Source organism: Cololabis saira, chromosome 15 (assembly GCF_033807715.1).
Source record: "Cololabis saira isolate AMF1-May2022 chromosome 15, fColSai1.1, whole genome shotgun sequence".
Lineage (NCBI taxonomy): Eukaryota > Metazoa > Chordata > Actinopteri > Beloniformes > Belonidae > Cololabis > Cololabis saira.
In genome coordinates, this window is record NC_084601.1 from 6,228,062 (window position 1) to 6,251,068 (window position 23,007).

General features: G+C 41.9%; 1 protein-coding gene across 1 annotated transcript in view; it reads right to left on the reverse strand.

Moving 5' to 3' along the window:
• efna3a (ephrin-A3a) overlaps positions 1 to 22,290 on the reverse strand; it is a 137,873-nt gene extending 115,583 nt beyond the window's left edge. The window contains exon 1 of the mRNA XM_061741783.1: positions 22,181 to 22,290. Coding sequence (XP_061597767.1) covers positions 22,181 to 22,290 — 110 coding nt within the window. The remainder of the gene's footprint in view (positions 1 to 22,180) is intronic.
• Between the last annotated feature and the right edge of the window lie 717 nt (positions 22,291 to 23,007).

Here is a 23,007-nt window from a genome sequence, read left to right on the forward strand (position 1 = left end):
TTTTATATTTATTATAACAATTCAATTCAAAATACTATATTAAACCATGCAAGGAAATTAATTGAGCCACATTAAAATTAATCACCATCTCCTATGCACACGATACCTATAACCCTTCTGTCTATATACAGTATATAAAAAAAGCAACGACCTACAATCACGTTAAGAAGGGATTATGCAAACACTGACATACTCCTTGCTTTGCACTGAGAAATTAAATATCACTCCCCTGCTTAAGGCAGTAATTGTTCAAAAAGAGTGGAGATTTTTTCACTTTCAAAAGCACAGCCAGATATTTCCACCCTATTGCTCAACTCTTTTGCTCTGCTAATTACATGTTATCTCTTGGCGCTGAAAGTTTGTGCACGATCCAAATTACAAAGAATGCATAAGGTGAAATATGGATAGACTTAATGAAATTATTAGCGAGGTTTCAGCGTTAGTGCTTTTAGGCTTGGATTTTTGCAGTCATCCCACTTTTTTTTCCCCCATTTTCATCACCCAGTGCTCTGCCTAAGCTACAGTCCTGGGCATTGCTCCCTCTACCAACCCCGGGAGGCCCCGCACTGAGCTCAAGTCTCCCCCTTCAGCCTGAATTACGGTTCTGCGTCAAATCGACGCCGTGCCTACGCTGTCGCCGTGACGCCGTCGTGAACCCTTCGGACTTCTACATCACTCCATTTCTCCGCGGTGCAGTACCCCCCGCGACCGCTAGTTAGCGATCTTTTCCTGAATGGTTTATCCGACTTTTCCGGTCACAGTGAATCAAAGAGATAAGGACAACTATTGTGCAAAAAAAAAAATCACACATACACGAAGAAAAGAGCGCTGAAAGTTCACGACTGCTTCAAACCGGAAACCGGAAATGCGTTGCTACCAAGTGAACCAATCACAGCCCTCTCGTCTGCGTTTGATCTGCGTCGCCTCGACGCGTAGTTACAATTTTTGGGAGGTGCACGTCAGCGACGGCGTCAGTGACGGTGTCAGTGACGGCGTCAGTGACGGCGTGGGTTGCGTGTCGACACGTACCACATGCCGTAGGCACGGCGTCGTATTGACGCAGAACTAGGGCTAGGCGATTTTGGACAAAAATAAAATCCAGATTTTTTTCTCTGAAAACCCTCTGAAAGTTTTCGATTTCGATTTAGATTTTTTTGGTAAAACTACAAAAGACAATGGAATAAATTGTTTCAAATATTTTATCTTTATTTTTAAAGAAAAATAGAAAACAAATTTCCCTATTGGGAATGAAGTGCAATTGAAAGATACTGTAAATCCTCCTTGAGTTTAGTAAAGTGACAACATTTACAATTTTCTTGACCAAACAAAGATGACTAGACGCATGCAGCCAGCTGCAAAAAAGGAAAATCGATTTTCCGATTTTCCTTTTTTTAAATTGTCTTGATTAATAAATCTGATTTAGATTTAAAATCGATTAATCGCACAGCCCTACACAGAACCATAACTCCTTTAACCTGAGGAGTGAGCAGGCCGCTTCTTTTCACCAGACAGGGTGGGGCTTCTCTGGCCGGACGTAGCGCGTTAAAGGATCACGTTATTCCGGCCAGATCCTCCCCATCTCGCCCGATCACCCCAGAGGGGGCATGTATAGCCCAGGACTGCTGCATGTTTTTGTGAGGGTAGCTCACATTGGATACCCAAGGGAACACGGGGAGAACATGCAAACTCCACACAGAAAGGCCCTTTCGCCAACCCCACCCAGGGTGTGGGCGCTGAAGTCATGGGGGAACTGTGAGACGGCTGCACTACCAGCCGCGCCACCGCGCCCCCGTCATCCCACTTTATGGTTTTGGTGGCACCTGCTTAAGATTTTCCTGATATTGAGCAAAAACACTAGTGACTTCCAAACAATTGTTGGCGACTGTAGTGAGAGACTGCATCACTGTCAACGGTGTTAAACAGATTCTGTAAACGCCAACAGCCAACGCTCATTTAAAACGCAAACTCCAGGCCAGTTTACTTTCAAAGCCCTCTCCTTGTGTCAGCCCACGCTCAGTGCAGGTTAGTGATTAAAGGTGTCATTCCACTATGGGACCTTGGAGGTCAAAGGAATTCTGGGTAAATTACCTTGCTGAAGGCCAGACCAATATCGAACGCTTCACAATGAGCCACAAGGTTGATTGAAAAAAGGATATTTGCATACAAGGCTGTGAGCGGTGCCTGGGAGAGCAGCTAACCCTGGCTCTCTGCTCGCTGTGATTTGAGCTGGCAGTGCTGGGAGGGAATGAGTCCTCATTAAACAGAAAAAACATCATTTTCTGAAGCTTCAACTGCTTTCTCCCCGTCTTTAGAAATACAAGGCTAAAAAACCATTGTGTAACTTAACAAAACCCTAAATAGACAAAGAAACTATACATTGTGTTTGAAATTAACTCGGCTGAATTCATAGATAATACAGAAGGTGATGGATTGCTGATAAACTGTTGAATATAGAGAAGGTGGCGAGGGGGGGAGGGCCACTTTCAGACCAAGTCACTAACCACAATGCAGGACTGCTAATTTTCTTGGCATTTTAGAAAATGCTGTTATTTTCCCAGCACCAGGTATTAGCGAGAGATAATTTCCTTGGGACCAAATTACCCCCCATATCCAGGTGCTGGAGGCTAGAATCAAAATTAATGGAACCTCTAATTTGACCAAAAGTTCATTTCCATTAGGGAAATAAAAGCCTGCTAATTAGAGATTACAAAATGCTTTTGTGAATTTCAAATGCCAAGTCGGAAGTTGTAACAGATTATAGGAAATCTTTACTAAATGATGAAAAGTACAACTAACTTTCAAATGGGAGAAAATAAATAAAGAAAAAAACAGCCAGATATGCAAAGGTGATTATTTACAGTCCCTCCCTTGTTTCCAATCACAGCAACAGCATCCAGAGCTCCCTGGGAGTAAGCGTGCTGGTATTGGACCACTTTGCACACAGGGAATCCATATTCTGCAGTCACCTGGTGCTCCGTTTTCCCAGCGTAACATCACAACAACCTCAGGCTGTATATGTTTTTCTCTTACCTACATCATTTAACTCTTAACAAACTGCGCTCCTGTTGTTCTCCCTGCTGTTAACGCGTCTATCCTTTCTCTGTATCCTTGTCCTCATTTGCCGTATGAGGAGCACCATGTTCATGTCCCATGCTTCCTCCCCGCCGTTTCCTGCCTCCGTGACAGGCCTGTTGTTGGCCAACTGTCACCTGTGACACAGACTTCTCTTAAGCATATCGTGCTCCTTCCTTACATCATATGGTAAATGTCCTTCTCCCGTTTGATTTCATTTTAGTTCCTCTCCTGTCACAATGTGCAAACACACAAAACTATACACAAACACACATGCACGCACACACACTAGGGCTGCAACGATTCGTCGACGTTGTCGACAAAAATCCATAATCAAAATTGGCGACAATGAATTCCATTGTCGACAATTGTCACCAGACGTGTTTTTCCAACGGAGTGAGGCGTCTGACTTCAATACAATCTCTGCAGAGAGTCGCGCAGCACGATAGCGTCTCAGCAGCTGCGGGTAATAAAACCTCAAAAGTTTGGGAGCATTTTAGCCTCGATACGGCGAATAAAAAGATTACTTGCAGGGTTTGCAAAGCCGACCTTGCTTATCACGGGAGCACGTCGGTAATGCTCGAGCATTTGAAGAGAAAGCACGTCGGACAGTTGAACGAAACGGACACACCTTGGTAAGATATTAAGCCTATTTTCATTTGTTAAATTAATTTGTTCCATTCGTTTAATTTGTTTATTTTATGTTATTTATTAGTATTATTTGAGCCACTCACAGCTACTCTCTTTGCTGTAACCTCCATCACATAATTGATGCTGCGCGAAAGGCGAAAAAGCTTGTGTGATGACAATGATGGATTTGCATCTAACTTTCGGTCAGGTGCCTATGAACTGTCAATTATCCATCAAGCTCACAATTATCATGTTAACATTAAATCAGATAGATTTGTCTGGACATTTCGCTTGCTGGACGGGTGAAGACACTATGCGGGCGGGAGCAGGACGAAGAAAACAGTCCCGCTATATCAGGTTCTAGTACCATCTTTCTTGTGTTTATTATCATTTGCCACATAATTAAAGCAACCTCATACTAACTTTTAAAAAAATTACTAATTATCCGATTAGTCGACCAATCGTTTCAATAGTCGGTGACTAGTCGACTATTAAAATAGTCATTAGTTGCAGCCCTAACACACACACACACACACATCTCTAGCTCCTTCTCTGCAACTCTTGTTGCTGTTGTTACTGAAGATAATGGCAGGTGCTTTGATGGATGGATGGATGGATGGATGGATGGATGGATGGATGGATGGATGGATGGATGGATGGATGGATGGATGGATGGATGGATGGATGGATGGATGGATGGATGGATGGATGGATGGATGGATGGATGGATGGATGGATGGATAATGACCAATGAAAAAAAAGGTTGAGGTCTTTAAAACTGCTTTTCTTCCCGATACAACATTAATATTCTCCATACACACACTTACTCTCCTTCACATAATATCCCCTTCCCCCCCTTTGGCGATCCCCACTTTCCCTCCACTCTGCTGCATTGCTTCCTACCGTATTACCTTCTCACGTTTTCTGCCTCTCCCTCCATCAGCCCCACTTTTTTCCCCCTGTCTTCCTTTCTGTAATTATTTTGCCACAAATTTCTCTGCCTCTTCCTACCGAGGAGTGGCATGGAATCCCTTCAAGTGCTGCAGAAGCAACTCTACTTGTCTTCACCATCCATCTCTTTCTGTACGGACCTTCTCCAAGAAGAAGCGCTTGTACGACCTAAAAACACACGGGCAAGAGTGGAAAAAGGAAAGCTTCAGATTCTCCCGTGTGTTTTCTAGTGCACTAGTGAGCAAATGGCCGGAGCCTGCGAATGAAAGGATTTGGAAAATCACTAGAACCGTTATGATGGAGAGATAAATTAAAAGGGAGGTAAATAGGCGGTGGGGCCCACTCTCCTCCCACGCACAGCAATGCGGTTTAGCAGAGCAGTCTTCTGGGACTTCCCATTGACTCCACACAAGGTGAGAACGGAGCAGGAACAGAAGGCAGAGCAGAAACATTTCAAACAACACGGCAGGAAGAAGAAGAAGAAGAAGAGAGCTGCCGCTAGGCAAATGAGACCAATACAGAAAAAAAAAAAACCCACCCGTGTTAGGGAGAGACTGACCAAGAGAGACAGAAAGGACTAAGGCACGGAGACGGAATCATTAGTCTGCTTTCACAGACAATCAATCAAACAAGCATGTATGCAGACGCAGAATAACTAAGACAGACAATGAGACACGAGAACACCTTCAATGCCATCTAAGAGCAGCCAGACAAACACGGAGTGAGAGCGCAGCAGGACATTTATATTCTGCACACCCACACACAGCATGGTGAGGAGCCGGGCTCGTCTCATTGCTTTTCCCAATTTTACACACAATGGTGTAGACACAAAGCCATGCTGCATTACACAGGTTGTTACCTGCAGAAAACAAAGCCATTTCCCAACATCTACTGTATATGCAAAATGCTGCCACAACATTATTGTGATATTACCACTGGGTCGTAAAGGCTTTACTCGGATTAAACACAGCAAACGACTACTAAAAAGAAGCTGAAATAACCAAATTGTTTACGTACACACAGTACTGGAGTTGAGGGGGGATGAGGGGGGATGAGGGGGGATGAGGGGGGATGAGGGGGATGGCATCCCCCCCTGAAATAAAAACGGTCCAAATCATCCCCCCTGTAAAACTGCCATCCCCCCTTTCCATCCCTTATGTCATTTCATCAATGAATGTGGTTTTACTGGTATTTCAACATTTAGTCATCACCAGAAAAATAACACCAGAAAAATAACTTATTTGACAATTTTCACCTGTTTCAAGTAAATTTTCACTTGAAATAAGTAGAAAAGTCTGCCAGTGGGACAAGATTTATCTACCATACTTATTTCAAGTGAAAATCTACTTGAAACAGGTGAAAATTGTTGTTTTTTCCAGTGATGAGTCTTGTTTTAAGTGTAATGAGATTATTTTACTAAAATGAGACATTTTAACTAGAAATAAGACAAATATTCTTGTTAAGATTTTGAGTTTTTGCAGTGATCCATTTTACTTATGTGAGATTAATCCAAGTTTGTCATTGTGAAACTGTGAAGAATCAGAATCAGAAAACTGCATGTTTATCGTGACATGCTTTGACACGCAGGAGGTTAAAACTGCTGACTTCCTCGTTGGTCAAATGGACCATTGTCTTTAGACACATCAGTTCCAAGACCCCCATCACATGCTCTAAACAGATAAAAGGGCAGCCACTTCCTTGGAGAGACTCAGGGGGGTCGACTGACAGCCGTCTCATTGTCTTTAAGGGTTTAAGACCATCTCATGACAACAAAACCCCCTTGACCATTTCTAAAAGGATGTCTGTTGCTCTGCACACCACAGATAAGTTACTTACTAACTGAAAAGTCATAAGGTGTGACTTTTCAACCATCATCTGATACCATGTCTGTGTGACCATCTGTTTCCTGTTTTTGTCAATTGTCCATCTATACATTCACTGTTCCAAATTTGGTCAAGTTTCCTGTCAGTTTTACCAATAAAAAGCTTCCTGCAAGGGGAGGGTCTTTGGGAAGCATTTGCTGTCAGGGGGCTGCCTCTGTCAGTATTGCTTTCCCCTCCTGCAGGAGCGCCTGAAAAATCATTCCATAGTCTCTGGTGTCTTTTTCTAAATTATTAATTTGTGTTGTGATGATTTAGAACCTAAAACTTATCCTGTGAAGGACAGAGTCATATTGATAAGTTCAGAAAAGTGTTTTTTATTGTTGTGTTTTGATGTATTTGATGTAAGCCCAGTGGATATTTAAAGCTTACAGAAGGCTGCATTTAACTGCTGCTATGTCATTCCTGCAGTATTTCTGCAGGTGTTTTGGTCACTGCTATTATTTGTCATATATTATATTATTTGTAATCAGCACAAATTATCTGTCCCCATATGATAAAATCCACCATCCCCCCTGATTTATTTTTACAACTCTAGTACTGGCTACACAGGTATTTCATCTGCTGTACATTTCCTCAATCCATACACCAACAATAAATGGCTTAAAATTGCAATAGTAACAACAATTACCCTCCTAAATACACCAAATATACAAATAACAGCATGCACTGTTTCTGTTTTTAACAAAAACACACAGATCAGGAGGTGGAGGGCAGAAGAAGGAAGGTGGAAATGATTCTCAACACCACACCTCCACTGATGGAGAATGCCGTTATGAATCACATATTTTCCATATAAATGAATGAGTGTGAATAAGAAAAAGGAAAAATGTCTCCGTGTGTGAGTAACAAGCCATGATTATGCATGTGCCCGGGTCTCATGTATTAACCATAACTGAATTTACACATCAAGGTGGCAAATGAATTCCCGAATAGATTTTTGATGCAGATCAACACGAGACCTGATTAAATGATGAGGTAGAAGATCTGGATGGAGAGGAAGGAGTGTGAAATGACTGAGGCAAAGTCTGATCTGCTGACTGCGTGTAATATCTTATATTATGTAAGGGCTTGCATGGAAGGATGACAGCGTAAAACATCACTGAAACTTTCCTGCACTCCACTGCCCCCGATAAAGTATTTATAAAAGCATAGCCGTGAGCTCTAACGTCGCAGTGCATGTAGACTTGTAAGGCATTTAGATTATTAGCATTAAACCACAGTAGGCTTTAAAAATATATGAAATCGATAAATTGCTACAAATTTAGCAGTAATATGACCAGCACATTTAAACCTTGAACGATGAAACGTCAGACAATAGCACTTCTCAGGGCCACATAAGTTCAAAATGTGCAAAACTGGCACTTAAAGTTAACAAAAGACTTTACAGATAGAAACTTGGGGAGTAATACTCTCAAATAAAATGTCCCAGAGCACGACAACTTTTGATGGTATTGTCAGCTATTTTGATAAAAGTTTGATCAAACATTTTGTGAAATGCCCAAAGGTTGTAAAGACATCACATATTACAATTAAATAATAAATATCACCCTTAACACTGTTCCTGATGGCATGGGAATTTCTTTTGCATTTTTTAAAAAAATATAGCAATGAATATTTGAGTTTAGAAAAAGGTTGTGATGAAGCTGAATCTACACAGCCGAACAAGACTAAGAATAGAATTTTTTCTTGACTTATGCTAGCAAAAACTCAGTTTGAAAGGTATATGAGTGATTCTTCTAAAGTTTGTAGACTGTAGTATTTGTTAAAGGGGACCTATAATGGCATTTAATGTATATTTTAAACAGGCTGTGGCATGGTGGAGGTGCAGCCACTCAGTAGATTGGGCACAGGTGGGCCCAATCAACCGAGTGGCGGCACCTCCACCCTGCCACACAGGCCTTGAATGTCTTAAAAACAATCTAAAGCTTGTTTTTTCTACATAAAACAGAAATTCAGCCTGTGGGCCATGTCTCTAGTTTTACTGCTTCTAGCCTCATTTTCTGTGAGTGATTCTGAGGTGAGGGGGGGCTATGATAATGAGGCTCTGTGCTGATTGGCTGCTTGAATGACGTGTAGCAGGGGAGGGAACAAAGCCTCGCTCCGGTCAGAAGAGCCGGCTGCATACACAAAGCGTGTCCCATGCGAGGGAGCTTCGGCGACAAAATAAATTCCATTGCTTTATTTTTTTTGTGTTGGACTGTCCTAACTGGCCGCGAGTTTAAAGGAGCTTGAGGCAGGATTGTGGCAGGATTTATGAAAAAAATCCGTATACATTTTAAGTTTTCTAGTAATAATGTCAGATGAAGCGTTCCAAACCCAAAAGAATGATTCCTCTAGCGTATCTCTCCTTTGCCTTGAACAGGCTGTGTGCTGCAAAATGTGCTGCAATTCGGTCCCGAATTTCCCGCGCTGGGCTGCGGATGTGACGTCAAATGACGCTGCATGTGCGTTCTCCCCGTTCTCCGTGCCGGCTTCACTGTTGGCTGCAGTACCCCTAACGGCCGTCGTGGTGAAGGGTGGCGCTAGAGAGTCTCATTTCTTAAAAGGAGCCTCAAGCTCCTTTAACGGTTTCAGTGTACAAATTCAATTTTAAATTCTATAAATCAATGACCATTTTAACTGAGGATGGCCGAGTGCTACATTAGATGTAAACTGAAAACGACACTAATTAATGCATGCCTGTCAATTTAGGTGAATATCTCAACTGGTTTAAAAGTTATTCCCAATTTTTAGATATTCAACATTTTTATAAACAGTAGTTGGTACATCTATGTAGTGTGATTTTGAAATTTATTTGGGACAATACCATCAACTAAATTATGTATCATGTAATGGTTTTTGCAGGAAAAAAAATACTTTTAGCAGGAAAAAGAAAGGATATGAGAGCAAAAGCAACAAGGTTTCTTAAGCTTTCCTGAATTGACTGAAATACAAGTTCTGATGAATAGCGACTATCTGGATAAAGACATCTTCACATTCACTCAACAATGGGGATTGATTTGTCTGGCATAGGAGTCGCTGAATTAAAAAAATGAGTCTGCTACAAAGAAGATTACTGGTGCGCTAACCATGAGCCAAGAAGCACTAAGACGAGGTGGAACTCTGATGTCAAGCTGTCATTGAGTTGCACCCAGCTGTGAACTGTGGGAGTGATATTTTTAACTGGGAAGCAGTCACTTTCTTCACCCTTCGAAAGGAAGGGCTACAAACTGAGGAACATCCTGAATTGTACTTTACTCCACTCAGCTTCTAAAACTGCAGCAAAAACGATAAGCTGGGTCAGGTTTGCATCTGTGCAGATTTCAAATTACCGTATTTTCCGCACTATAAGGTGCACCTAAAGGCCTTCAATTTTTTCAAAAGCTGACCATGCGCCTTATAATCCGGTGCGCCTTATATATGGATCAATATTGGCTCTGTGTGTATTGCTGAAATGTCTTGCGACATTTGAGCGTTTATTGTTACAGTTTTTCTCCACAAATTAGGCATACTGGTAGGCCACTCTCATCAGAGGTAAATGCAAATGAATCTGTCCAGGCATCAATGAATGTTCGATTTTCTTCAGATATTTTTCTTTTCTTACATTTCTCCATACTTGGCCTTGCTGGGGTTGAAAGTCGGGACTAATGGACGGCGTTTTGGCGGGAATACCGGCTTTCACGAGTATGACGTTTATTTTGAGCGACGAAAAACAATAAAATATATTTATTCTAATATGTCAAGATCACAATCATCTTCCAATTTAGAACTAAAATATTAAAGAACTAACACAAATAAAATACACTTCAATTAAACATTTTTTTTTTTTTGTAATTTATTTTCCCAAGCCACAGTATAAGGATGAAAGAGCAGCGGGTTGCCGACCCTTGGTCTAATGGTCTAATGGAGGCAGAACGTAACCCCAGCCTCTACTGTAGTGCCTTATAATGTGGTGCGCCTTATATGTGGAAAAGGTTTTAAAATACATCATTCGTTGAAGGTGCGCCTTATGATGCGGTGCGCCTTATAGTGCGGACCGCATTATAATGTTCAATTCTGGTGTATGTGTCTCAGTGATTGCTCGGAGGAATAATCTCGTGTAGGGTGCATGTGTGTACAGGTCATACCATGTATTCACAACATCTTCTGAACAAGTTTTCCAAAATAAAACCCATTTAATTTCATGCTTCTACTTTATGCAGCTATTTCACCAGGAAAAGCTTTAAAAAGCAGTACAAATGTGAATTCTGAGCAGCCCCTTCAGCTTCCTCACAGCAATATAACTTTCATGTTTCCTCGGTAGATAACTTTCAGCACATTCACTTGCGCTATGCTTTCAAACTCTAAAATTTTTTACAACCAAACATTTTGCTTCAAGTGACAAAAAAGGGCGACATTAACACCACTGAATATGAGAGCTGTTCCTGCTGTTGCTGAGGGGTCATTCAGTATGCAGTGAGCACTAAAAAGAGATTTCAATTTTCTTCAAATACTCTTCACGGGGGACAGCGGCTGCCAAATAGTCTAAGACCTTCACACAATTGCATCTTCATAGGAAAAATCTCAGTTATAACTGAATATCTAATTATTACCCTGCCCATATCTCAAATTGGCCTCACATAAAAGGAGAAGTGGAGCCGTATCATCCACAGTTTGAGGACCGTTTCCACTTCTTGTAACACCACTGTTGTTAAGAACCCAAGAGCATTAGAGGGACAATCTGCCACGGCTCAACACCTGAAGGCAATGAGCAGAGTACAAGATACGGTATACTGTAGCATAAATCTGTGTCCTTTCTAAACCGCCCGTTTTTAATGAAGGGATGCTGATAAGTCTGAGGCCGTCATTCAAAATACAACGTCAACTGCCAAACCTCAGAAGATGTACAGAAGAGTATTAGGGCCAGGCAGGAGAAAAATAAAAATAATATTTTATTAGGGCCAGGCAGGAGAAAAATAAAAATAAATATTTTAGAGGAGAAAGATTTTTTTTTTCATTATGCACTTCGAGAAAAAAGACGAAATGTTGAGAATAAAGTCAAAAAGTCGAGATTAATGTTGAAGTACAATTTCGAGAAAAAAGTCGAAATGTTGAGAAAAAAGTCGAAATGTTGAGAAAAAAGACGAAATGTTGAGAAATAAGTCGAAATGTTGAGAAAAAAGTCGAAATTTTAAGAAAAAAGTCGAAATGTTGAGAAAAAAGTCGAAATGTTGAGAAAAAAGTCGAAATGTTGGAAAAAAAAGTCAAAATTTCAACTTTATTTACGAAATTTCGACTTCTTTCTCGAAATTGTATTTCAACATTAATTTCGACATTTCGACTTTTTTCTAGACATTTCGTCTTTTTTCTCGAAGTGCACAATAAAAAAAAATATTCCGCTCTCAAATTTTTTTTCTCTTGCCTGGCCCTAATACTCTTCCTTATAAGATGTCTTCAACAGAATGAGAAAAAAAAAAGATTTTAACCAACTATTGCCATATCGTTCATCCAAGCCATGTAATGTGACAAGAGCCATTTCCCAAATAATCAAACTCCAGTCAGTGACCACGCTGCTATCAACACCTTTGATCTTCTTCCTGCATGGCAGCCATTTTCATCATAGCAGCAGTGTAATTTCCCAGTAGGTACCGGTTACTGACTGGTGCAGACTTCCACAGTGATGTATTGAAGAGCCAGACTTCAGAAGTTGGAGAGCGTCTCTTTGCAGAAAGCATTTGCATTCAAATCATTGAGTCTGAAATTAGTTTTACCTGCCTGGGAACAGTATTATTTCCTGTGGGTTCCCACTGCAGTTATAAAAACTACAGCTTTTATAACCTCTCAGTGCAGGAATGCTAATGGCTTTCGATAGCCTTAGTATGTGTCTCTTTGAGAATCTCCAGAGAAGGTTCACCTGGATGAGTACCATGACACCTTCCCATCAAATACCATGCACAGTTTATAATAGGCCACTACTAAACCAGCCAGTTCCTTACAAATGCAGTCTTGGAGTGCTTTGGATGGACAGAATAACAGCATCGATACACCAAGATGGAAGGCTTAGTGCTCAATCCAATCAAATAAACATTGTCTGAGGGGATTTTCTTTTTCATTTGTAACCTTACTAAAAATGCCATTGAAGTCTCATCTTATGGTTTTAACAGTACAATAATATAATCTGTTTCCTACATGACTTGCTGAATGAGAGCATGAGATAGTTGCAACATCTGATGGCAGCTAACTTGGTCAAAGTCAGAGATCAGGTTGTTTTAGGGGTCTTTAAGATCCTGAGTACAAAGTCTTCATAAAGGGTTTAAAGGAGACCTATTATGGCATTTAATGTATATATAATCAAGCCTTGAATGTCTTAAAAATAAGCTTTTGATTGTTTTTTCTACATAAATTAGAAATTCAGCCTCTGGGCCATGTCTTTATTTTCCCATTCTCTAACCTCATTATCTATGAGGGATTCTGAGTGGGTGGGGCTATGATAATGAGGCTCTGTGCTGATTGGCTGCCTGACGCGATAACGCGAATCATGCGATACACCGCTATGAAAAATGTGTGGAAGCTCCGGCTGGCAGAGTTAAGGCTGATTGATGGGTCCGCGTTACACCAACGCAGAGCCTACAGCATAGGGTAAACGGCGACGCGCACCCCAGGCTACGCCGTACCCTACGCCGTAGCCTACGCCGTAGCCTACGCCGTAGCCTACGCCGTAGCCTACGCCGTAGCCTACGCCGTAGCCTACGCCGTAGCCTACGCCGTAGCCTACGCCGTAGCCTACGCCGTAGCCTACGCCGTAGGCTCTGCGGCGATTTAACGCAGAACCATAGTTCAGGCTTTATGCGATGCGAGCATCAGCGACAAAATCAATTCCTTCCATCCATTTGCTTTATTTTCTATTGGACTGTCCTAACTGGCCGCAGCGCCGTTTTGAGCTGAACATTTGTCGGACGCCCTGCTTCTATTTTCTTCCTGTCGCTCGCGTTGAAAGCGCTGTAGGAAACAGTCATTATGAGGAACGGCTGATCCAGTTAGTTGAAATGAGAAGTTATCTCTATGATTCCTCCTCATTTCACTACAAAAACCTCAATAAAGTGGCAGCTGCTGGAGGGAGATGGACAGAGAGTGTACAATGTCACGCAGTGCTACGATAGTCGGACGCTCGCATGCAGTTACACGGTTTTATAGTTGTGGGCGTGGTTTGCATTTTGGTTACGTAAAGAAAATGCACCGAATCTGATCTTTTTTTTTTTTAAATCTTAGATGGACGGTTAGTGTCCAATGATGATGCCAGCCCGTGTCTAATAATGCTTTCTAACGCTGCTGACTGTCTTGGTATCGGAGGTTCAGCCTCTTCCTCATCTATGTAGGCATTCTGTTTCACATCACACTAACTCTGCAAGCCCAAATATTTAGAAGTGTTCACCTGTTCAATAACCATCACTGATTATGATCAGGCCATGGACACTCACCTTTCTGGGATCAAACATCATCTTCTTGGTTCACCGTCTTAGAACTCGACAGGATACAGAGAAATTATTGTCATTTTCTTTGAAGAACTGCTAAAATGATGATGGAATAAGCCAGATCTTAAGTCTAACTACAAATGGTACTACAACCATAGCTGTGACTCTTTAAAGATATTTGGCATAGAGCATACAGTATAGAAAACTCAATACGGGGTGGAGACAGATTGAAAAGGCTCTTACAGAGAGAATCGTTCTGGATTTATACATTGAAAGTTACCCATTCCCCAGGTCTGAATGGTGAACTGGACTTCTCGCCTTTTTTGTAAGTGTTGGCGCTCCCTGTTTAATATCCCATATTTGTCTATCTTTTGTTTGATTATTTAGTCCTTCTATATATTTTTGGTCTTCTTTTTCTTCTTTTGTGTAACTAGGTATTGTTAGTGATTTTGAAAGAATCTTTTTGTATTTAAAAGGAGCATGAGGCAGGATTGAGGCAGGATTTATGAAAAAAATTCGTATACGTTTTAAGTTTTCTAGTAATAATGTCAGATGAAGCGTTCCAAACCAAAAAGAATGAGCCCTCTAGTGTATCTCTCCGTTGCCTTGAACAGGCTGTGTGCTTCAAAATGTGCTGCAATTCTGGGCCCGAATTTCCCGCGCTGTCCTGCGGATGTGATGCCATGCACGTTCTCCCCGTTCTCCCGTGCCGGCTTCACTGTTGGCTGCAGTATCCCCGACGGCCGTCGTGGTGAAGGGTGGCGCTAATGAGTCTCATTTCTTAAAAGGAGCCTCATGCTCCTTTAAAAGTTAATTTGAAACATTTTGTCTACTTTCAAATGATTAAAAACTTTAGAAAATTTCCTTAAAACATTTTTCTAATTTAAATCAATTTTTCTGCCTTAAAACTTTTGCCTTAAAAACACTTAAAAAATATTACTTCATAATTTTTTTTTTAGTTTCTTCTTAAGGACTTTAGTTTTTTGGTTGTCTTTTGTATTATTATTGTATCTATTGCTGTTTGTGTCTTTCTTTACTACTTATGCTGATTGGTTGTTTGTTCTCCTCTGCACCTGAGTGATGTGCCTGTTTGTTCCTACCAGGTTAATTGATCCACCTGAGCTGATCACGTGACTGTTTACCTGTGTTTAAAGAGCTGCTTGAAGGAGATCCCTTTGTCTCTGTTATCTGCCTTGAAGAAGGCCTACAGTACATGGCCCAAACATGTTGGCATTTTTTTAACTTTTACAAAGCCATGATTTAATAAAGGCTTTTTATATTTTTCTGTCTTCTTGAGTGCCTCGGTTTTTCTAAATTGTTTTTTAGCCAGATCTTATTTTTCTTGTATTTATTTTGTGAGTCAGTCTGCCATGCTATGCAGCGAGACATGGCACTGAGACGTTTGTCAAAAACAAGCATGTTCTCATCTGGCACTTAGATCTGTAAAGTACCTCAAGCAGGACCTCAAAGTAACCTCCAGTGAAAGCCTTTTAGTTGTATGCTGTGGAGGAGAAAAAAGAACTTACATCCTTGAGACAGAAGGCAGAAGCTACTAATGCAGTGCTAAGGAGCTTTTCATGACATCAGTAATCATCTTCATCATTGTGAAGTAGCACTGAGCGAGACAGCTGCATATGAGAAAACGACCATTCGGCTTTTGGACTTAGATACGCAGCTGATAAAATGTTAGAGATAGATATCTGAAATATCCCATCAAATAAAAATGAGTCTTCTCGAGACTGTTGTTACTTTAGTGGTTTTTAAAGGTCTGTCTGAATGGTCTCATTGTCTTATGTTGTAATTTAAAACCACTCAATGTATGTCTCTCATCTGTGCCCTCCTCTGTGTTTTTTTCTCTCCTTATTTAACCTTTTTCTGAAGCTGTCGTTACAGAAACACTTAAGGATTCCCAGGAACGTGAACCCAAGTGACTGACAAGCCTGCAATAATCGATTCTGAAGCATGCTGTTCCACGGCAACGCTTGATGTAAGCTTCCTGAGCTGAGCTCCTGATGCTTAATGGTGATCCAGTGATCCCAAAATCAAATTAAAAATGCATTTGGAAATTGATTGATTGTTGCTCAGAAAGCAACGTGGTTGTGTTTTTGTTCGGCCGTGGTCCACTCACCTTCCCTTACTGTATAAATGTATCGATCTGCACGGCCTCTCTTAGATGCACAGAAGCCATTAAATATCCTTTCAGCATTTCTCCATCCATTAATGCCACGCTAAAAACGGCCAAGAAATAATTTAAGAAGTCGATAACCTTTAACACACCACTGGAAATAAGTATAGGGCTTAATGAAACTAGAGGATAATGTCAAATTAACCATATGTGCGGCAAAATAAAACTAATCCTCTTGATGTCTGAAGCAGAAATGATCACAAATAAATTGAAAACTTAGAGCAAGCAATATTTATAAGAGAAGAGATTAAAAAAACAAATTAAAACCTTAATTTGTACTTCTCTATCATTGTTAATCAGGCTGAGCCAATTGTGGGGGAAAAAACAGGACATTGCCCAAAGCTGTTTGAGGTACTTCTGCAGCACAATGAATATATAAGTACAAACTGAATACCAGTGAATGAGATGCATTTGTATGCAAAATTACAGAGACGACTAAGAGACGGAGCTGCAGGCGGACGATAGCGAAGGCAATCAGGTAGCAAATCTGCTCGTCTCCTGCACGCTCCGTCTGCAGCTTGTAGTGCAGGCCAAAGGGCCCGGTGAGCGGCTGGAGCTTTTGTCTCCGAGCACTGGTCCACATGAATGACCCAGCCGGTGTCTACATTAGCACGGATCAACTGTGAGTATCATCACCTCAGAAAACAGCCGCCCCAGTACATTCAGCTGGATAACTTTAACTCCTATATCCGGTAAAACACGTACTTTTCTTCCTGACTTTCACCTGGCTCAATCAATCCTTCCCCTGCTGTAAAGGCTGCTGCTTTTTACCTTTAAAACACAATGTTCTTCCATCCCACTGCAGTCTCTCCATTACACTTGTGTTTAGTCTAGGGATGGGCGGTATGGACTAAAAAATATATCACGATCATTTCTGGCATTTATCCCAATAACGATAAAAATGACGATAAAAAAATACCAATTCAACTCCACCGTTGTAACTATAAATCTATCACCACATTCAGTCTTTGGAGCCAAAACACACTGCTCTAAAAGATACTAAATACTACTAAACTACACCAATTACATTGAATCAACGGGAATTTATCTTTCTTTCTTTCTTTCTTTCTTTCTTTCTTTCTTTCTTTCTTTCTTTCTTTCTTTCTTTCTTTCTTTCTTTCTTTCTTTCTTTCTTTCTTTCTTTCTTTCTTTCTTTCTTTCTTTCTTTCTTTTAGGCTCATTTCTTTCTTTCTTTCTTTCTTTCTTCCTTTCTTTCAGGCTCATTTCTTTCTTTCTTTCATCTTTCTTTCAGGCTCATTTCTTTCTTTCTTTCTTTCTTCCTTTCTTTCAGGCTCATTTCTTTCTTTCAGGCTCATTTCTTTCTTTCAGGCTCATTTCTTTCTTTCTTTCTTTCTTTCTTTCTTTCTTTCTTTCTTTCTTTCATCTTTCTTTCAGGCTCATTTCTTTCTTTCTTTCTTTCTTTCAGGCTCATTTCTTTCTTTCTTTCTTTCTTTCTTTTAGGCTCATTTCTTTCTTTCTTTCTTTCTTCCTTTCATTCAGGCTCATTTCTTTCTTTCTTTCATCTTTCTTTCAGGCTCATTTCTTTCTTTCTTTCTTTCTTTCTTTCTTTCTTTCTTTCAGGCTCATTTCTTTCTTTTAGGCTCATTTCTTTCTTTCTTTCTTTCTTTCAGGCTCATTTCTTTCTTTCTTTCTTTCTTCCTTTCTTTCAGGCTCATTTCTTTCTTTCTTTCATCTTTCTTTCAGGCTCATTTCTTTCTTTCTTTCTTTCTTTCTTTCTTTCTTTCTTCCTTTCTTTCAGGCTCATTTCTTTCTTTCTTTCTTTTAGGCTCATTTCTTTCTTTCTTCCTTTCTTTCTTCCTTTCTTTCAGGCTCATTTCTTTCTTTTAGGCTCATTTCTTTCTTTCTTTCTTTCTTTCTTTCTTTCTTTCTGGCTCATTTCCTTCCTTCCTTCCTTCCTTCCTTCCTTCCAATTAAATTGAATCAACGGGAATTTATCTTTCTTTCTTTCTTTCTTTCTTTCTTTCTTTCTTTCTTTCTTTCTTTCTTTCTTTCTTTCTTTCTTTCTTTCAGGCTCATTTCTTTCTTTCTTTCAGGCTCATTTCTTTCTTTCTTTCATCTTTCTTTCTTTCTTTCTTTCTTTCTTTTAGGCTCATTTCTTTCTTTCTTTCAGGCTCATTTCTTTCTTTCTTTCTTTCAGGCTCATTTCTTTCTTCCTTTCAGGCTCATTTTTTTCTTTCTTTCATCTTTCTTTCTTTCTTTCTTTCTTTCTTTCTTTCAGGCTCATTTCTTTCTTTTAGGCTCATTTCTTTCTTTCTTTCTTTCTTTCTTTCTGGCTCATTTCCTTCCTTCCTTCCTTCCTTCCTTCCTTCCTTCCTTCCTTCCTTCCTTTTACCGTAAGATGACAAATTCTTACCATGGGGAATTTTTTTGACGGTACATCGTGAACGGTAAAATATCACCCATCCCTACTTTAGTCACATACAATGTTTTAAATTCCTCTCTTCCCCTCTTTCCCTATCCATCACCTTACACTCTTTCATTCACTTCTTTATTATTACTTTCAATGCAATGTAAGATTTTTCCCACAGGGCATCAGGTTTTTGTGTACCCAGAGGACACCACTTCCAATTCTGGCTTGATCTGATCTCCCCGATTGACCAGCCCAGCAGTTAATAAGGCTGTTCAGAAAGACTGCACCTCCACTAAACATTGATCACAAAGCCTAGGAGTCCTGCACTCAGGGAAGCCATTTGTCGAGGTGATAATTTATTTGGGAGCACTAGATATGGTGTGTCGGGAATTGGAATGCTTTTTCATGAGCCGAGCTAGGGGCCTGACAGACACCATTTCAGGTCCAAATCGGGGTAATAATGTGCAGAATGAAACACGCAAAAGCTGTAAATCACTCAGGATCAGCCACAAACGGCAAAAGATCACTTTCATCTTGCTGAGCAGGCAAGGGAATGGCAATTTAGCAAAAAGGATGTGTGGCACAGTTTCAAAACACAATCCCCACCCACTCCCATGCTCAGAGCTTGTGTTTCTGGTGTTGTGGTAAGTTAGAAAGCATTAGTATGGACGGTGTGTGACTTAGGAAAAGAGTGGGAGATTGAATGAAAGCTGCGCTCACGTTTTCATCATGCTGACACCGGGTGCACAATTATGGAGATGCGTCCTGTGTAACCGGCGAGGCCAAACACCTGATGTGGGGAGGTGGCGCGGAGCACGGGACACTGCTGGTGAGTAGGCGAGGCTACCGCAGTGCACCGCTGCTCCCACGAGCTCTCAAGATGTTTCGCATCTCCCTCCTCTAATTGGCAGATGGCCTCAGATGCGAGATGATTTAATGGCCTGCGTGTGTGTTTTTTCCTGCCTCAGTCAGCCATTAGCAGGGACATCTGTAACGAGTTGGCCGGGCGTACTGCTGAGAGCGGAAGCTGAGACCAACACTTTCTAATGGGGGGTAGCGTGGCCGTGACGGACTTGGGTGATGATCAAAGCACTCTGAGCGAGGTCTCGGGGTTATGATAATCAAGTCATCTCATTTCAAATTGTCCGAAGCAGGAAAAAAAACAAAAAAAAAAGGTTGTGTGATGTTGTTTACCCCTGAAAAGCTGCAAAGAGTCAAATGGCACGGTGGTACTTTTGACTTTCACAACACCACAAAGACATTTCTAGCTGAATGTATCATTAAAAACAAGGGGACTTTCATGGCTTTGGAGCAAACAGCTCGCTTCCAAGGGATTCTACTTCTAAAGCCTGAATTAAGGTTCGGTGTCAAACAAACGCAGGGCACACGCCGTCACCGTGACGCCGTCGTGAACCCTTCGGACTTCTCCATCACTCCATTTCTCCGCGGTGCAGTACCCCCCGTGACCGCTAATTCGCAATCTTTCCTGAATCGTTTATCCGACTTTTTCCGGTCACAGTGAATCAAAGAGATAAGGACAACTATTGTGCAAGAGTGCTGAAAGTTCACGACTGCTTCAAACCGGAAACCGGAAATGCGTTGCTACCAAGTGAACCAATCACAGCCCTCTCGGCCTGCGTTTGTTTGGACTGCGTTGCCTCGACGCGTAGTTACACTTTTCGGGAGGTGCACGTCAGTGACGGCGTGTAGTACGTGTCGACGCGTAGCACACGCCGTAGGCACGGCGTCGTTTTGACGCAGAACCATAACTCAAGCTTTACAGCTGTGCCGTGACCATCTCTGCTGAACGCTGCGCTAAAGGGTGAAACATTACGACCCCGGCCAGTTTGGCCCTAAAGGCCTCTAGTTTTCTGGCCCCGTGTCACTGCTTTGATGTCTTACCTTTCCCTCCTCGGTACGTCTCTATAACGAGACCTGTGCCGGGGACCGAGCTGCATTGTTGAACAAGCAAGGCCTTGAGCTAGTTATGTGTGCGTAGACGAGTGGTGGTAAAGTGGTTTCAAGCTTAAGGCCTTTCAAAGCTTGATGGCCATCAGTATTCCTGTCAGAGCCTCTGTGGATTTGTCCGCTACCTGCAAACTAGGTCAGTTTTTGCATTATTTTAGCCATTTGTATCTCTCTGCAGAAAAGAGAGGTTTTTGCACATGCAGGCATGTAGACCCACACCTGCATTTCTCTCTCTCTCTCTCTCTTTGTCTCTCTCTCTCACACACACACACAGTTTTAACAAATACATCTCCATTAAAACCCAACTAATGTGCCAACACTCTAATGAATACCTACAAAGGAGCAACCACTGTCATGTTGTGACAATGTAGATCCCGAAAGACTGAATTAAGATTAAAAAGAGACAAATAATTGCTGATTGCAGCACTCAAAAATATACACTTAAGTGTAACTTAGTCTCAGCTATGTCTATTTATGTCATAGTGTTCTGATTAACTGCACTCATAAACTGAAAGCGGTGTTCAATCCCACTGCCATTCACACATTAACATTCATTAGGAAGTGTCAGTGCTGCAGCAACTCTTTCGACTACTATTTCGATTAGGTTTTATAGCCATTTCCTTCACTATACATGCATGTCTCCAGGAAACCTTCACATATTTGAGTCATCATCCCAACTTTCATGCTGTTTCAAATTCTAATCATTGACTTTGCGAGCCTGCTGTCAGCTGAGAGCCCGGGAAATGGATGAGGGACCAGGAGCAGATGTGGGGAGACGACAATAATGAGATGCAGGGGGGGGAGAAAAGGTAATTGAGGGGGACAGACTGCCTGGTGAGACATGGTAGAGAAATAAGAGAGGGAAGAAAATAACCAAGTAAGAGATAGAGAGGGGCGATAGGATAGACCTGCATCTGAGGTGAATACAAATGGACAGAGGAAAAGCACAGAGGACTGCTGGGGCAGAGAGGAAGGTTGTGTGAGGAGGGGAGATAAACGAATATACGAGAAAGATAGATTCACTGTTGGCAAAATGAGAAGACAAAGGCGGCAGAATCCACATCGATCTTTGCCCCACAGCAAAGTGGCTTTACACGGGTGCTGGGGGAGAGGGGTAGAACCTGAGGGGGCTTACCTGGGGTAAGCAACCATAGTGTTGTTGGATGGCTTCAGGATCCAACATTAAGCCCATGTGTCTCTGTTTGAGCGCCAGTACTTATGCTTGTGTACTGTATTCGTAGTGAGAACTGCTGTCAATGATGAAGTTTGAGCTGCATTTACTTGTGTATTGATGCTGCAAAGGGGCCAAGGGGCCAAGGAGAGTAACAGACAGCTGAAAGCAATATAAATCAAGACATAATGTCTTAAATGAGTCATTACCTTGAGGCAGTAGATGGACTATATGTGAGAGAGGAATCAAATATTCATGTGGAACCACTCTGCAGGCTGTTTGAACAGCATAACATCATAGAGTTGATGTGGAATACTGTACTTAGACTGATGTTGCATACTCTCAAAATTGTTTTGCATGTCTTTTTTTGTTCTATTCCTGTTGTATTTTAATGTCCTGGTGGATAAATACAAGAAACGGCTCGCTGGAGTTGCAAATAAGTCATATGCACATATGCACATGGTGCGCATCAACATATTGCACGGACGGGACTGCGTTAAGGAGCAAAGCGCTACTTACAGCAGGTTGGAGCTGTTCCAATACACAGCATGCCGGTCGCTGGCTCTGGAAAGGTGCACGTTTGTAAGCGCCAGAGAGATGAGGCTGAGAGAAAACGTTGCGAGAGCCATAATCCCCCCCTGGTTGTTCCAGCCCTGGTTGTTCCAGCCCCGGTTCTTCCAGCCCTGGTTCCCCCCTGGTTCCCCCCTGGTTCCTGCCGCGTCCCCGCTCCGTCTGTCCCGCACCGGCCGCTCACAACATCCCGCCAGCAGCAGGCAGGTGCGCGTCTTCACCTCCCCGGTCACAGCGGGCTCACTTCTGCGAGATTACCTCTCCTTCAACCCTAATCCCATTGCGACGAGACCCATCTAAGCATCTTTGGTGGAGACAAATGGAGAGTGAGCTTCTTTTTTTCTCTCAACACTCGTTGCGCACTTTCAAGTCACTCCTTCTTTTGTTTCCCAGTTCTGCTGTCACGAGAGAAAAGCAGGAAAAACGCAAGACAGACTCAGACTGACAACATTAATAACTAAACTAAGCTGATATGTCTGCTTATAGTTGTTCACAACAGGGCTTTGGTTCTTGTCCAAGACTGTGTTGGATCTCTGCTGGGAGGTTTGTGTACTCGGCGAGGAGCAGCAGCCACACGCTGCGCACACCGCGCTACACACACGCCCTCTGACGGGCTGAATGGTGATTTATGGTTCTGCGTTACACCGACGCAGAATCTACGGCGTAGGGGTGCGCGTCGCCGCGTACCCTACCCCGTAGCTACGCCGTCGGTTTAACGCGGAACCATAAATCAGCCTGAGCCGCTGTGTGCGCCGTCTCCCCGCCGCCACGCCCCC